Source organism: Borostomias antarcticus (assembly GCF_949987555.1).
Source record: "Borostomias antarcticus genome assembly, chromosome: 34".
Classification (NCBI taxonomy): Eukaryota; Metazoa; Chordata; class Actinopteri; order Stomiiformes; family Stomiidae; genus Borostomias; species Borostomias antarcticus.
In genome coordinates this window covers 2707226-2723822 of record NC_140267.1, presented here as the reverse complement: position 1 = coordinate 2723822, position 16597 = coordinate 2707226, and the positions used below count along the sequence as shown (strand labels likewise).

At 47.4% G+C, this 16597-nt stretch overlaps 1 protein-coding gene across 1 annotated transcript in view; it reads right to left on the bottom strand.

The window, feature by feature from the left end:
* Positions 1–10308, bottom strand: part of rps6ka2 (ribosomal protein S6 kinase, polypeptide 2) — a gene marked incomplete at its 5' end in the record, with an annotated part of 17755 nt that extends 7447 nt beyond the window's left edge. The window contains 3 exons of the mRNA XM_084460893.1: positions 5340–5441; positions 6440–6556; positions 10210–10308. Of these exons, the coding sequence (XP_084317019.1) occupies positions 5340–5441; positions 6440–6556; positions 10210–10308 (318 nt within the window). The remainder of the gene's footprint in view (positions 1–5339; positions 5442–6439; positions 6557–10209) is intronic.
* Between the last annotated feature and the right edge of the window lie 6289 nt (positions 10309–16597).

Genomic DNA, 16597 nt, shown 5'->3' with positions numbered 1-16597 from the left:
CTACCTCAGTAACCACCTCTCTACCTCAGTAACCACCTCTCTACCTCAGTAACCACCTCTCTACCTCAGTAACCATCTCTCTACCTCAATAACCACCTCTCTACCTCAGTAACCACCTCTCTACCTCAATAACCACCTCTCTACCTCAATAACCACCTCTCTACCTCAGTAACCACCTCTCTACATCAGTAACCACCTCTCTACCTCAGTAACCACCTCTCTACCTCAGTAACCACCTCTCTACCTCAATAACCACCTCTCTACCTCAGTAACCACCTCTCTACCTCAGTAACCACCTCTCTACCTCAGTAACCAGCTCTCTACCTCAGTAACCACCTCTCTACCTCAGTAACCAGCTCTCTACCTCAGTAACCATCTCTCTACCTCAATAACCACCTCTCTACCTCAGTAACCACCTCTCTACCTCAATAACCACCTCTCTACCTCAATAACCACCTCTCTACCTCAATAACCACCTCTCTACCTCAGTAACCACCTCTCTACCTCAATAACCACCTCTCTACCTCAATAACCACCTCTCTACCTCAATAACCACCTTTCTACCTCAATAACCACCTCTCTACCTCAATAACCACCTCTCTACCTCAATAACCACCTCTCTACCTCAATAACCACCTCTCTACAGATGTGGGAACATAAGAATGTAACTTGACCCGCGGTATTCTAACAGGCGCTTTACGTCATTCCGCACCACCGCTCGCCTGCCCATAGGGGCGCAGTAATACCACTCATTGACCCATTGCTGGCTCGCACATTAGATTAGCCTACCGTTCTCAAACTCCTTGTTGTCTGTCTGGTTGTAATTTAATTATTACGAACAAAGCCTATCTATTTATAGTTTCTATCTCTGTAACTGTCGCCGGGTCTATATCTGTTAACTGTCGGGACAAGTAGAAGTTTAATACATTAGGCTGAGTGTTCTCATATGGAACATGGCATCAGGACGAGTAAGATGGCTAACGGAGATGACCAGAGATGTGTTTGAAATGGTTCACTCACTCCCTCCCTATTACCATGGATGTATTGAGTGCGACTCATAGTGAACTACATGGGGAATGATTTAACAGTTTTGGGACACATGGAATGTAACTGCGTAAGATATTCATGACTCAAACAAGCAGACGCGCCGATCACTGATGGCAGCAGGTTGAAATATCAGGTAGTAGCCTAGGCTATTCAGGTTCCATGTTTAGTTGAATGATAAATCCCATATAAATGGTTGGAATTCTAATGATGTGCAAGTGTGATTTTGTCAACTTAATGCTGTCTGCTAATAGCAGGCTGTGAAGCTGCACGATGAGACCGTGATAGCACGTTAGCTCACGACAGCAGCTTCCATAATATTAACGGTAGCTGTCGGTGGCTAAAAAGCAGATAGATAACTTTACAACGTTGATTCCTGTAGCTATTTTGATGCTATAAGTTCAACTTCTGTTTCTCGGGCAGGAACGGAGACGAACTCGCATTAGCAGCAAAGCAGCTAGAGGAATGATCGCGCGGTCTCTTTAGCCCTGAGACCATCAGGCAGGCAGCAGGAGGTCGTTGAAGGCTTTATATATTATTATGATATTATGTCTAATAATACATTCGTTGAAAGTAGGCTACACAGGCTGATCTACTATACGGAATTGGACCGAGGAGTGTTCTCATATGGAACTAGGCTGCACACGCCCGCCCGCGACAAGAGCTGAATTGTAGTCAGCTTGCCCCGCTGCGCGCAGGACGCGTGCCTCCCCCGCTCCGAGCAGAACGCAGGCGGAATGTCGCTCCCCGTCTGAAACGGCCTTGACTCCTGGAATCCCAAGGTCTTTCATATTGAAATTATCTTGATGGCCTGGGAAGAGACGTGTTAAGGGAGTGCATCAGTCGTGATCCTTGACAGTAGGCTACCAGCCTGCGCTGCGCTCAGAACAAAGTTGGATGAATGGATGGACTTTTTGGAATCCTGCAAAAATGTTTATTGCGCTCTAAAATCATGAAAGCATAAATGTAAAAATGCAGCAACAGAAGTAGTCTAGATGAGATGGTGGTTTAAATGAATGGCAACACATAAATTCAATGGCCGGTCATGGCAAAGCACCCGCTAACGCAGGCTACTCCCACGATCCAGGGCTAGGAAACCGGTTCCTCCAGTTTATTTGAATATAAAAGAATTTGGGGGGGTGGGGGGTTACAATAGTCTAGTCCAGGTTCGCTGGAGGACCTGTATTTTCAGTGTTTGCTGGTAGCGGACTGCATCGATCAATGCAATGACTCTTCAGTTTTACCCTTTTCATCAATAAAACATCATTTTTACAACCATGTCTCATTGATTGGGAAGGCATTTAGAGCTGCCGGTCTATTAGCCTACATTCGGACTCAGAGGATGACATAACTGTTTATTGAGAAACAATTGGCTATATAAAGAAATACCACAATGCATGTAGTCTAGATATATTACATTATGGTTATACACTTTATGGTAGACTGCCCTCTCGCTCGCTAAGCAGGCTACATTGTGGTTTTGTTCATCGCCTATAGGCTACACATTAGAAAAATGTTTTTTTTTATATAGACCTAGAAGGAATCATTTCCTATTTTAATACAATTCAAATTCTGCTTAGAGGGAATTATTTTCAACGGACATTATGACCTGAGCATAATTAATAATTATCTAAGTTAATATAGGCCTATGAGAACGCAACGCTTTTTACGATAGGCTAGGCCTATACGTCTTGTGATTGTACTGTAGCCTAGGCTACAACTTAAGGCTTGCCCTATTGAATTCATTTTATAGGCTACTCATTATTATCGAATTATCTAGTTGATATATGAATAAAACAATAAGCCGTTTTAATGGCTATGGGCTACTAGTTGTAGCTATATGATGCGCTCTGCTCTTACGCACGGTTGAGGCGGCAGCTCAAATACACAGCCAACTGGAGATGTCGCGTCTGGGGAGGCTCTGCGTCTCTCCACCAGTCCCCAGCGAGTCCAAGCTATTCCCAATGAATAATACTTAGGCCTATTTATAATAGCCTACATAGCGCAAAACTGTTCATATAATAGGCTGTAGCCAGCGCGAAACTGCGCATTCCCTATAGCCGTTCATTGAACAGCTGGCGGCCGGTAGGCTATAAATAAATAAAAACATACACGATATTTTGTTATTTGAATGATCTTGAATATATATATTCAAGATCATTCAAATAACAACATATTGTGTATGTTTTTTTCATTTATAATTTAACAATAGGGGGTGCAACAGAACACAATTTTAGGGAAAGGCATTGACAGGCGGACTTCAATGTTTTATTAAAATATAGTTATGTGCAAATGAAAACCCACAATCGTCCTATGGACCTTACCCCGATTTTGGAAATCAGATAAAGGCGTTCACAAGACCATTTCAATAATCGCATTATTACAATTATCGGTTGATGTCTCACTGTCAAACCTGCCGCTATGCACAAGATAGTTAATGTCCGGATATGATTGGCAATGAGTGATCTTTACTCATGGCGACTATTTCAATTTTGTATGGATCCACAAGTCGATCAAGCTTATTTTTTCTTTGTATCGTGCTGAAGCCATATAGCCTACTGCGCTCAGACTTGGCTACATTATGCCCCGTCTTCAAACTTCTACTTCCGGGGTTTACGAGTAGCCTAACAGTTGAATGCGTTCCAGAAACAAAACGCAAAACCCTCACGTTCACCACATCTTTACTAACAAATATATTTACAATACTGTTATTTTGCGCATTTGACCAAACAGCCACCACGTCTTGACCCGACGTCAGTTGCCGAGATAGATAGGCTACTGTAGGCCTAGATATATTATAGGTGTTCGTAATAATTAAATTACATCGAGGTGGATAAAACATGTGTTTGAGAACAAGGTAATAATAACAATTAAACGTTATTTGTATAGCCCCTTTCATACAGATACCTTCAGCTCAAAGTGCTTTACAACAGAGCATTTAAATTAAAGAATGTGAAATTTAATGATGCTTCATTCGTAGACTATAGGAGAAAAACAGAGCCCAGCCTGCTAAATCTACTCAAAGACGCCACCTGGCGGTAGTGCATCACTAAAACGAAATAACACCCATCTGAAATCCCACGAGATTTCCAACGGGATTTCCCTGCCAAATACCGCGACGTGAAATGCTGCAGCAAGTTACATTCTTATGTTCCCACATCTGTACCTCAGTAACCACCTCTCTACATCAGTAACCACCTCTCTACCTCAGTAACCACCTCTCTACCTCAGTAACCACCTCTCTACCTCAATAACCACCTCTCTACCTCAGTAACCACCTCTCTACCTCAGTAACCACCTCTCTACCTCAGTAACCAGCTCTCTACCTCAGTAACCACCTCTCTACCTCAGTAACCAGCTCTCTACCTCAGTAACCAGCTCTCTACCTCAGTAACCACCTCTCTACCTCAGTAACCACCTCTCTACCTCAGTAACCAGCTAAGTACATCAGTAACCAGTTCTCTACCTCAATAACCACCTCTCTACCTCAATAACCACCTCTCTACCTCAATAACCACCTCTCTACCTCAGTAACCAGCTCTCTACCTCAGTAACCACCTCTCTACCTCAGTAACCAGCTCTCTACCTCAGTAACCAGCTCTCTACCTCAGTAACCACCTCTCTACCTCAGTAACCAGCTCTCTACCTCAGTAACCAGCTAAGTACATCAGTAACCAGTTCTCTACCTCAATAACCACCTCTCTACCTCAATAACCACCTCTCTACCTCAATAACCACCTCTCTACCTCAATAACCACCTCTCTACCTCAGTAACCAGCTACGTACCTCAGTAACCACCTCTCTACCTCAATAACCACCTCTCTACCTCAGTAACCAGCTAAGTACATCAGTAACCAGTTCTCTACCTCAGTAACCAGCTACGTACCTCGGTAAACAGCCAAGTACCTCAGTAACCAGCACTCTACCTCAGTAACCAGTTCTCTACCTCAGTAACCAGCTCTCTACCTCTGTAATCAGCTCTCTACCTCAATAACCAGTTCTCTACCTCAGTAACCAGCAACGTACCTCAGTAAACAGCTACGTACCTCAGTAACCAGCTACGTACCTCAGTAACCCCCAGCTCAGTGGCCTTGTGGTTAGAGTGTCTGCCCTGACTGAGATTGGGAGGTTGGGTGTTTGATCCCCGGCTGAGTCATACCAAAGATTATAAAAAATGGTACCCAATGCCTCAGCATCAAGGGCTGGATTGGGGGCGAGTCCCTGTGACATACTAGCATCATGTCCAGGGGGGTAGTTGTATATCAAGCTCTCTACCTCAGTAACCAGCTCTCTACCTCAGTAACCAGCCAAGTACCTTTGAGTGTCGCCTTCTTCAACACCTTCATGGCGTACAGCTGACCGGTGTCCGAACCTCGGATCTTCCTCACCAGAAACACCTGGGGTAGAAATCATCATGGTCAATGGATTGCACTTATATTGTGCGTCATTCACCCATTCACACACACATTCACACACCAATGGCGGCAGCTGCCATGCAAGGTTCTAGCCTGCTCACTGGAAGCAAATTTGGGATTCAGTGTCTTGCCCAAGGACACTTCGACATGTGGACATGAGGAACTGGGATTCGAACCGTCGTCCCTAAGATTATTGGACGACCCCACATCATCATCATCATCATCATCAAGGGTAATGGGTTGGGGACACGACTTGCTTTGCTCTGCATCCCGAAAGTGACATACTGTACTGTAGCAAGTTAAGCAATTTTCCCAGTAATGGCATTATGGTATGTACTGTATGTAAATCGATAGATAGATAGACAGATAGATAGATAGATAGATAGATAGATAGATAGATAGATAGATAGATAGATAGATAGATAGATAGATAGATAGATAGATGGATAGACGGATAGACGGATAGACGGATAGACGGATAGACGGATAGATAGATAGATAGATAGATAGATAGATAGATAGATAGATAGATAGATACATAGATAGATAGATAGATAGATAGATAGATAGATAGATAGATAGATAGATAGATAGATAGATAGATAGATAGATAGATAGATAGAAAGACAAAAGGTGTGCAGGTAATAAAATCATTAAAAAAAAATAAGTAGAGGTATCACTATACAGAATCATAAGACATTTGCTATACCACCTATATACCTGGACGTTTACCCCAGTGGTCTAGAGGTCTGTGTGCGGTGCTATGAGACGGAGGTGTGTGAGACGGAGGTGTGTGAGATGGAGGTGTGTGAGACGGAGGTGTGTGAGACGGAGGTGTGTGAGACGGAGGTGTGTGAGAAGGAGGTGTGTGAGACGGAGGTGTGTGGGACGGAGGTGTGTGAGACGGAGGTGTGTGAGACGGAGGTGTGTGAGACGGAGGTGTGTGAGTGGAAAGGTCGTAAAGGTCGTAAAGGTCGTACCTTTCCGTAGGATCCTTGTCCCAGAACCTTGAGCAGCGCAAACTGGGAGGGGTCGGCCTTCTCGCAGCCCTCGCTCACATGGCTGGAGATGGATATTTCCTTCAGGATGCTGTTGTCCTGGAGATGTTCACACACACACACACACACACACACACACACACACACAGACACACAATTACACAGACACACACACACACACACACAGACACATACATACACAGACACACATACACAGACACACAAATACACAGACACACACACACACAGACACAGACACACACACACACACACACACACACACACACACACAGAAGTAAAACATTACATTACATTACAGTCGTTTAGCAGACGCTTTTATCCAAAGCGACTAACAATAATTGCATTTAACGTAGGAAGAGCCAATGTACTACTACTCACCAGAACTCACAAGTGCATCTTCCCTCTAAAACAAGTGACTAAGAGCATAATCTAGTGCTGAAGGCAAAGTGCAAGAATAGCAATCTAAAGTACAGTGCAATATAATATAATACAATAAAATACAATAAGTGCTTAGGAGGGAGGATTGTTGTAGTACTTCTTGAAGAGATCAGTTCTGAGCCTGCGACGAAAGATGGGCAGCGACTCTGCTGTCCTGACGTCAGTGGGCAGTTCATTCCACCACTGCGGCGCCAGGACAGAGAAGAGCCGTGACCGTGGGGCCAGGACAGAGAAGAGCCGTGACCGTGGGGTCAGGACAGAGAAGAGCCGTGACCGTGGGGCCAGGACAGAGAAGAGCCGTGACCGTGGGGCCAGGACAGAGAAGAGCCGTGACCGTGGGGCCAGGACAGAGAAGAGCCGTGACCGTGTCGATCGACCGCAGGGGCCTCGGAGTGACGGGGCAACCAGTCGCCCCGAGGTAGCAGAGCGTAGCGGTCGGGAGGGGGTGTAGGGTTTGACCACGGCCTGGAGGTAGGTAGGTAGGTAGTTTTTGCATCTATGAAGTTGATAAGAGGTGTTTCTGTCTCAAGTGCCTTAGGTATTCTCAGCACAAGAACATATACATATAGTTTGTTATGATTAGGTGTCTGGAGGAGATCAAGTGTACATCCATAAAAAGATGTATAAGGTCATATTTGGAGAGAGCTCTAGCCATTGAACTGAAACTATGTATAGGTACAAACCACTGACTATAAAAGTGGGACAAACCGAATACCATCTTGTCTGATCAGGGAACGTTGAATGCCAAAGCGTTTCTCTGTAACCGACCCAGATCCGTATGCTGTTATACTGAATAACTGTTGAATTTGATCTGTAATTCAGTTCCGGCAATCTACATTCCTCTCTGCCATTGACTCTTCAATACCTTACCAGAATCAAAATATATAAAAAGTTTGTAAAATAGCTACCTATGATGGACGATGCTGACTGGTCCACCACTTGCTCGCTCGCTCACTTGTTGAGCTGGTGAACCAGCTTATCTCACACCCCCCGAAATAAAGACATCCAAGCACCACGGGGTCGCGCTGACGAGGGTGGAGATACGTCGACAACAAACGGAGAAGTAGCTGATAAGGAGCAGCTTAGCGTCTCGGTCCAGACGCTGATAACGAGGAGCACTTTACTGCGCTGTGGAGCACACAGCTGGATGTGCGGCGTTCTCAGGGACTCAAACCTCCAAGCTCCACCCCCGCTGTGCCGACTACGTCTCTCCGTTCCGACTACGTCTCTCTCCTTTCTCTCTGTTCCTCCTCTCTCTCACTCCCTCTCCCTGTTCCTCCTCTCTCTCTCTCTCACTCCCTCTCTCCATTCCTCCTCTCTCTCTCACTCTCTCACTCCCTCTCTCTGTTCCTCCTCTCTCTCTCTCTCACTCCCTCTCTCCGTTCCTCCTCTCTCTCTCTCTGTTCCTCCTCTCTCTCTCTCTCACTCCCTCTCTCCGTTCCTCCTCTCTCCCACTCCCTCTCTCTTCTTTCTCTCTGTTCCTCCTCTCTCCCCCCCTCTCTCACTCCCTCTCTCCGTGTTCCTCCTTCCTCTCTCTCTCTCTCTCCCTCTCCCTCTCTCCGTGTCTCTCTCTGTTCCTCCTCTCTCTCTCTCACTCCCTCTCTCCGTGTCTCTCTCTGTTCCTCCTCTCTCTCTCTCACTCCCTCTCTCCGTGTCTCTCTCTGTTCCGTACTCTCTCTCTGGTTCCTCCTCCCCCTCTATCTCTCCATGTCCTCCCCCCCTCCCTCTCTCTCTCCCTCTCTCTCCATGCCCCCCCCCCACCACTCCATCTCTCTCTCTCCCTCTCTCAAATGTCAACTCTCTAAACTTGAAATACTCTACCGTAATAGAGAGAGCATGCAGGGACACCCGATGGCTTTGTGTTACACCAGTGTGTGTGTGTGTGTGTTCCTTGTGTAGCCCATTCCTCACGTGCGTCATCTGTGAATTATTCTTCCTCTTGTGATAATACTGCCTATCGACCTGTTGAACTACCACAATGCTATTCTCTATGCCTTGACAAGGTCTTGTGTCTCTAATAAATAATACATTTGCCCAGTATCACTACATTATTGCCAATAGGAAGTGTGAATGACAAAACTGACCGTTTTAGAGGGTTTGAGAGCGTATTTCCTGTCACCAAGGTCAGATCGTTATAGCTGTTGTTGAGGTTTAGTGGTTTTCAGCAGCGTAACAAGAACCCACTCGGAACCCAAACACGGTGTCAGAACGTCCCGTTTTCCCAGCAGGGAACCACGACATTTCCGACTCGCCATCTTCAAGACCAAGAGGGCATTTCCAGACCAACGAGGAAGGCCGCTTGTCGTGAGACCTGTGGACTCGCTGTCCTGGGGACAGCTGACCCACTTCTGAGATGGCAAGTCGCTATTCTTTCAGACAGGTGTGTCGCCTTCAGACATCTCAGCAGGGAACAGCCTGTACCTGGAGAGACGAGGTCACATCCCCGAGCAGGCAGCTACTGTCACCTACACAGCAGATCAGCAGGAAATGGACCCCAGCAAACACACAACGTCAGGGAGACGTTCAGATCATGTCTTAATAACGTCCATCGGTCCAGAACCCCATTTGTACATCTGCTGGACCCCTCAATATTCACACGTCTGGCTTGGACCCCTCTAAGACGTCTGTGGACGTGCAGAACGGGTTCAATATCTAAACGACAAAACTTTCATTCTGGCTCCTAATTGGATGTCTTTTGGACGTCCGAAAAAGACATCTAAAAGAAGTCTTTTAGATGTGTCTTTGCTCAGTGGGACAGGTCGTTTCTCGACCAGTTAACTGTTTCCTATTCACAAACTCAAAAGGGACGTTTGGTCTAGTTGTTACACACTCACACTCTTCAGTCTGATGCTGATTGCAGAATCAGAATGTGAATAACCCGAATAATAATAATCAGAAGATAAGGCAACACTTTGTCCCTACAACCTGTAGGCGATAATGTCGTGACTATCGGGGTTATCACACTGAACGACGCAAAAACACCTGTCAAATAAACGGAGTGTTTCTGACCCGAGTTGGGAGCGCATCGCCTATCCCGGGTTATAGTTAACCCAAGCAAATAAAACCCCTAACTGACCTACAGATAGGCTAAACAACCTGTTTATCCTCCACAATATCACCAAACAGCAACACACAAGGAGGATGAACACCTTCTACAGCCTAGACGTCAACAACTGTAGGTAATAGTGCGCAACACCGTCGTGTCCCCAAACCGCCACCAATCCGACCGAAGACGCAGCACGGTAACCAACATGTATCCAAAACACAACATCGCGGTCTAATAGCCTACAAACCTCCAATTTGCAGAGACTTGAGCTTTTGGACCGTGACTTCCTATGGAGATAGACGGAGAACCATCTTCTGACGGTGAATTTGCGCATATTCGTGTCCATTACGCGCGTCGCGGCGTCCTGGTGATCCGGAGCGCGTCAGCTCGGGGATGGGGATTTAATCAGATCCAACTCTCTGTTCTTTAATCCATATTTGATCCTATACTGATGATATTTCCAGACTGTAATAAGTACCGGACCGCTGTGTTGACTGCTGGGTGTCCTTGTGTGACAGCAGCGCCATCAGGCAGCAGAGCCAGGCTACTGGGGACACCGGGGGGCTTCTGTGAGCTCTCAGCGCCCGGGCTGGTCACCGCTCTCCTGCCGCTCTCCTGCCGCGCTCCTGCCGCTCTCCTGCCGCTCTCTGCCGCTCTCCTGCCGCTCTCCTGCCGCTCTCCTCCTCTCGGATGGGAGCGCGTGCGGCGTGGGCGGGGCGGAGTGGGGGCACATCTAGTATCCTGCCTCTCTCTCTCTCTCTCTCTCTCTCTCTCCAATCTCTCTCTCTGTCCAATCAGACGGCACCGGGGATTCTCTCATCTACCTCTCCTTTTTTTCTTCTTCTTCTGCCTCTTCTTCTTCTTCCTCTTCTCCTGTCTTCCTGTATCTGTTCTCTACAGAGCCAGAAGCCAGCCAGCGAGGTGAGGGACAACCAGCAGCTGTTGGTGGCAGAACAGTGCACCTGTGACTGATAATCCACAAGCGTCTTCGTCTGTCTTCGTTACTTCCTGAGGCAGCTGAAGAAATGTGGCCCACCAAAGGAAACGATGGTGCTCTTCCACACCTCCATCATCGAGTCCATCCTCACCTCCTCCATCACCATCTGGTACCCCACCGCTACGGCCAAGGACAGGGCCAGACTGCAGCGCGTCATCCGATCTGCTGAGAAGGTGATCGGCTGCAACCTGCCCTCCCTCCTGGTCCAACCTGCCCCCTCCCTCCTGGTCCAACCTGCCCCTCCCTCCTGGTCCAACCTGCCCCCTCCCTCCTGGTCCAACCTGCCCCTCCCTCCTGGTCCAACCTGCCCCTCCCTCCTGGCACAACCTGCCCCTCCCTCCTGATCCAACCTGCCCTCCCTCCTGGTCCAACCTGCCCTCCTTCCTGGTCCTGCAGAACTCCAGGACCCTGAAGCGGGCCAGGAAGATGGCGGCCGACCCCTCCCACCTCGGCCATAATCTCTTCGTGCCCCTCCCCTCAGGCAGGAGGCTGCGGCCGATGAGGACCACGTTTGCACGCCACAGATGCAGCGTCTTCCCCACGGCCATCAGCCTCTTCAACAAGGCTTGTGTCCCCCATTACCCCCCCCACTCCCCCTCCACCACATCAGACTTACTGTTTTTTTGCTTCCCTCTGGAATATGTAGAGAGTGGGTCGTATGCCCACCTCCCTTGTTCTCTGTAAAGCGCATTGTGTTGCCTCTGGGTATGAAATGCGCTATACAAATAAAGCTTTGATTGATTGATTGATTGATTGTTCTCCCCTAGTTTTTAGACTAAATAGAGATGCAGGCGGAACATCTGAACACATTTTCTAAAGTCACCATCAGTTCTCATCAACATTGCTTTTACCACATAGTGTTACCTGTCTTAATGTATAGTGTTCTAAATGTGTATTCTCTGTTTTGAGTTTTTATTCTATTTTACATTATCTTTAATTTAATTTTCTATTTTACTTTGTTTATTTTAAATCTGTTCTCACTGTGTTTTGATGATTTGTGTTGTATGAATGGTGCTATAGAAATAGAATCACATAGACAGTGACCATCCCCACACAGACGCTTCCCAAAACAGATCCAGGTCCCTGTGTCTGACCTGTGCAGGTCGTAGGTCAGCAGCAGTGTCTAGGGTCAGCTCGTCAGCCCAGAGGACAGAGGGGACAGGACTGTCCTTCTAGAACACAGACGGCACGTTTCTCACGGCCGTAGACCTCGTCTGGTCGATACACAGTATTATCACAAGAAGAAGAAGAAGAAGAATTCACGTGACGCACGTGAGAAATGGCCGACACGAGAAACACGTGCGTAACGGGCGACAAAAGGAACACACACACACACACACGCATCAGGGTCGCGGACGAAATGCTTCTCCTCTTAAAGGGGTAGTGTGCTATTTTGGGCGTTGAGTCCTATTTGTGGTCTGTCTTCCACAAACCTGAAATATAAACACCATCAATCTCACAGATTGTTCCGGAATTGAGCGACTGGAGCTGTAGCTTTTCTGCAGGGTCGCACTGCGCTACCATGGAAGTCAATGGGGCATGTTTTTTTGCTTCCCTCTGGAATATGTAGAGAGTGGGTCGTATGCCCTCCTCCCTTGTTCTCTGTAAAGCGCATTGTGTTGCCTCTGGGTATGAAATGCGCTATACAAATAAAGCTTTGATTGATTGATTGATTGATATGTAAATGTGTTGAAAAACGATGGTAAATGTGCTTTTCTGAGATGGGAAGCACAAGGTGTAATCTTACCAGTCTCAGTATGCTCTCCTATGAAATGTATCGCTATCCGAATATTTTTAGGTGTTTGGCATGACTTGTTCTCCATTGGAGCAGTGAAAATAAGTGACATGTAAAAATATTCATATTGCGATACATTTCCCAGGAGAGCATATTGAGACCAGTACGATTACACCCTGTGCTTCCCGTCTCGGAAAAGCACATATAAAAATCTTAGTTTTTCAACGCATTTATATATGTCCCGTTGACTTCCTAGCCCAGTGAGAGCCTAGCTTTCTAGCTCTGATGCGCTCAATACCGACAGCTTATGTAAGAAGAGACCGCGCTGCTCAACAGTGGATCTCTCCCCTCCTCTCTTTCTCGTCATCATCTTCATCACCACCAGATGCAGGGTTATGTGAGTTCAGATCACGACTGGTTTGCAAGGGGATCTGACCGTGAGAGAGGGACAGGTGACAGTAAAACGCTCCAACAAACCAGGATCAGTCTTAAATCACATTTGATTTCAATCCTGAGCGTACGAGAAGTCCAGTTCAAATCTATTGTGCCCCTCAGGTCCATCCAAGCGTAACTGAAACTGATTAATTTCTAGGTGCTTCCATTACAACATCACTGTCAACGGTACTGAGCAGAGAGAGAGAGAGAGAGAGAGAGACTATTACTTTGTGTTATTTCTATTTTTTTCAATTACCATACATTTTAATGGATCAAAACAAAAGCTTTGGCAACACAGATGAACACATTTGTGATGCCGCTAAAGCAAATTGAATTAAATTGAGAGTCAAGCCAAGCAGAGACAGACACACTTTCTACAGATTACAAACACCCAAAAAGATTTAGAAAACATGACTAATGACAAAAACAAAACATGTCTGCTAGGGGAAATACAGCAGAGAGAGAGACAGGTCACAGAGAGAGAGAGAGAGAGACTGAGAGAGAGAGAGAGAGAGAGACAGGTCACACACAGAGAGAGAGAGAGAGACAGGTCACCGGAGAGAGAGAGAGAGAGAGAGAGAGAGAGAGAGAGAGAGACAGGTCACGCAGAGAGAGAGAGAGAGAGAGAGAGACAGGTCACGCAGAGAGAGCGAGAGACAGGTCACGCAGAGAGAGAGAGAGAGAGAGAGAGAGACCAGGAGGGATAATATAGCCCAACACCATCCCAGAACTCATGTTCCCAGAATGCAGTGCAACGGCTGGAACCCCAGACACTAACACAGGCCCGACCCACAAACCAGTACAACCAGTTAACAAATCAGTTCAAATGGCATACCAGTTTATCATATCAGCAAAACTCTATCTCTCAACCGGTATCTCTTCAGTGAGCCTCGTTCACAGTGAAGGAGAGAGAGGGAATAGGGAATTTAGGGGACTGGTCATTTTCAGTTTCATGCATAATCTCATGCATAATCTCAAATCTGGTATTGTCCCGGCTGGGGATTAACCTCATGTAGCTGGATTGGAGAGACGTTGGAATGATGTAATAATGATGTAATAATGATGTAATAATGATGTAATACACACACAGACGGTGCTGCGCTGTCAGCAACAACACAATCAGGTTCAATTGACAAGAACAATCTCTAAACTCCTCCCATCTATCGATGGCTTTTAGAGGTCAAAACAACACAGTGATGCGCTCTCTCTCTTCCTCTCTCTCTTTCTCTCTCCCTCTCTTTCTCTTTCTTTTTCTCTCTCTCTTTCTCTCTCCCTCTAAAGCGACTGGCTCTCTCTTTCTCTTTCTTTTTCTCTCTCTCTTTCTCTCTCTTTTTCTCTCTCTCTCTTTCTCTCTCGCTCTCTCTCCCTCTCTCTCTCACTCCCTCTCTCTCTCTTTCTCTCTCCCTCTCTCTTTCTCTCTCTCACTCTCTCTTTCTCTCTCCCTCTCTCTTTCTCTCTCTCTCTCTCTCCTACAATATTTAAAATGCAAACATGTATTCGTCCATTAGCATAACCCACTCAAACACGAGAGACGCAGGCGTGCTGACCTGGGCTGTGTCCTGGGAGGCGTCCAGACCGTCTTCCTCCGCGAGCGACGAGAAGGCGCTATCGACGGACGGCGTATCGACGGCAACGCGGGGCGTGTCCAGACTCCGCCTCCCCACGCCGCTGGCCATAGGGGCGCGGCCGCGGCGACTCACGGAGAAGCTACTTCCTCTTCCCCAACAGGAAGACAGGAAATCGGCTCGGACCACACACACACAGATAGGGGTGACTGACGGGCAGACTTCGAGAGCAGCCTGGACGGCTCTTATCTCTACAACTTCCTATCTCTCCATTCGTCCGTTCATCTGTCCATCCGTCCAGGCGGGCTGAGGCGTTGTCTCCTCTCGACCTCTCGACCTCTTCAGCCTGTCAGGTCACTGACTGTGAGAGCTAGCCTGTAGGGCTGCTCTGCTCCGACTATCCCACTGTCAACCTCTCTCTCTCCAGTATCTCTCTCTCTCTCTCCAGTATCTCTCTCTCTCTCTCCTTCTCTCTCTCTCTCTCCAGTATCTCTCTCTCCTTCTCTCTCTCTCTCTCTCCTTCTCTCTCTCTCTCTACAGTATCTCTCTCTCCTTCTCTCTCTCTCTCCAGTATCTCTCTCTCTCTCTCCAGTATCTCTCTCTCCTTCTCTCTCTCTCTCTCCTTCTCTCTCTCTCTCTACAGTATCTCTCTCTCCTTCTCTCTCTCTCTCCTTCTCTCTCTCTCCAGTATCTCTCTCTCCTTCTCTCTCTCTCTCTCCTTCTCTCTCTCTCTCTACAGTATCTCTCTCTCCTTCTATCTCTCTCTCTCCTTCTCTCTCCAGTATCTCTCTCTCCTTCTCTCTCTCTCTCTCCTTCTCTCTCTCTCTCTACAGTATCTCTCTCTCCTTCTCTCTCTCTCCTTCTCTCTCTCTCTCTCCTTCTCTCTCTCTCTCTACAGTATCTCTCTCTCCTTCTCTCTCTCTCCAGTATCTCTCTCTCCTTCTCTCTCTCTCTCTCCAGTATCTCTCTCTCCTTCTCTCTCTCTCTCTCCAGTATCTCTCTCTCCTTCTCTCTCTCTCTCTACAGTATCTCTCTCTCCTTCTCTCTCTCCAGTATCTCTCTCTCCTTCTCTCTCTCTCTCTCTCCAGTATCTCTCCTTCTCTCTCTCTCTCACCAGTATCTCTCTCCTTCTCTCTCTCTCCAGTATCTCTCTCCTTCTCTCTCTCTCCTTCTCTCTCTCTCTCTCTCCAGTATCTCTCTCTCCTTCTCTCTCTCTCTCTCCAGTATCTCTCTCTCCTTCTCTCTCTCTCTCTCCTTCTCTCTCTCCTTCTCTCTCTCTAGGAGATAAAACACTCAGCTGGCTGTAAGAGGCAGAACAGGAGAGGGGGAGGAGAGAAGGAGTACGGTAGAGGAGAGGAGTGGATGAGAGGAGGAGTGGATGAGAGGAGGGGAGGAGGGGAGGGAGTTAATGTCCCCGGTCACCAATTAGGATCGTGCGATGCGAGGGGCCATCAGCGAAGCACCCGGGTCATTGTTCAGTCAGGGGCACAGCTGACCCACACAAAGGCCTCATCCTGGTCACGCTGCCGTCCCATTGGCCGGAAGAGCTATATTAGGCTTTCCCCGTGTGTGCGTTTGTGTGTCGAGCGTGAGTGTGTGTGAGAGAGGCCGACAATCAGGCCTGTTCCCATAGGCCTCTACAGCTGCCTACGGATACGTCGTCGCCTCGACCAATCAGGTTCCGCGCTGGCGATGTGACCCAGTACTGCTATGACGGCTTACATAACCGAGCGATAGCAGCAGGACTGTTCCTGTACAGAGGGCTGTCCGGGAACGGGTTCGCCTGTCAGTTAGAAGTGATTCTGATAAGACCACAGCCAAACTGGACAAGGGAGCTACTGTAGTGCTCTACTTAATACTACCTCATCTTTTTAAGGCACATTTCCATTGTATTCCAGATGAA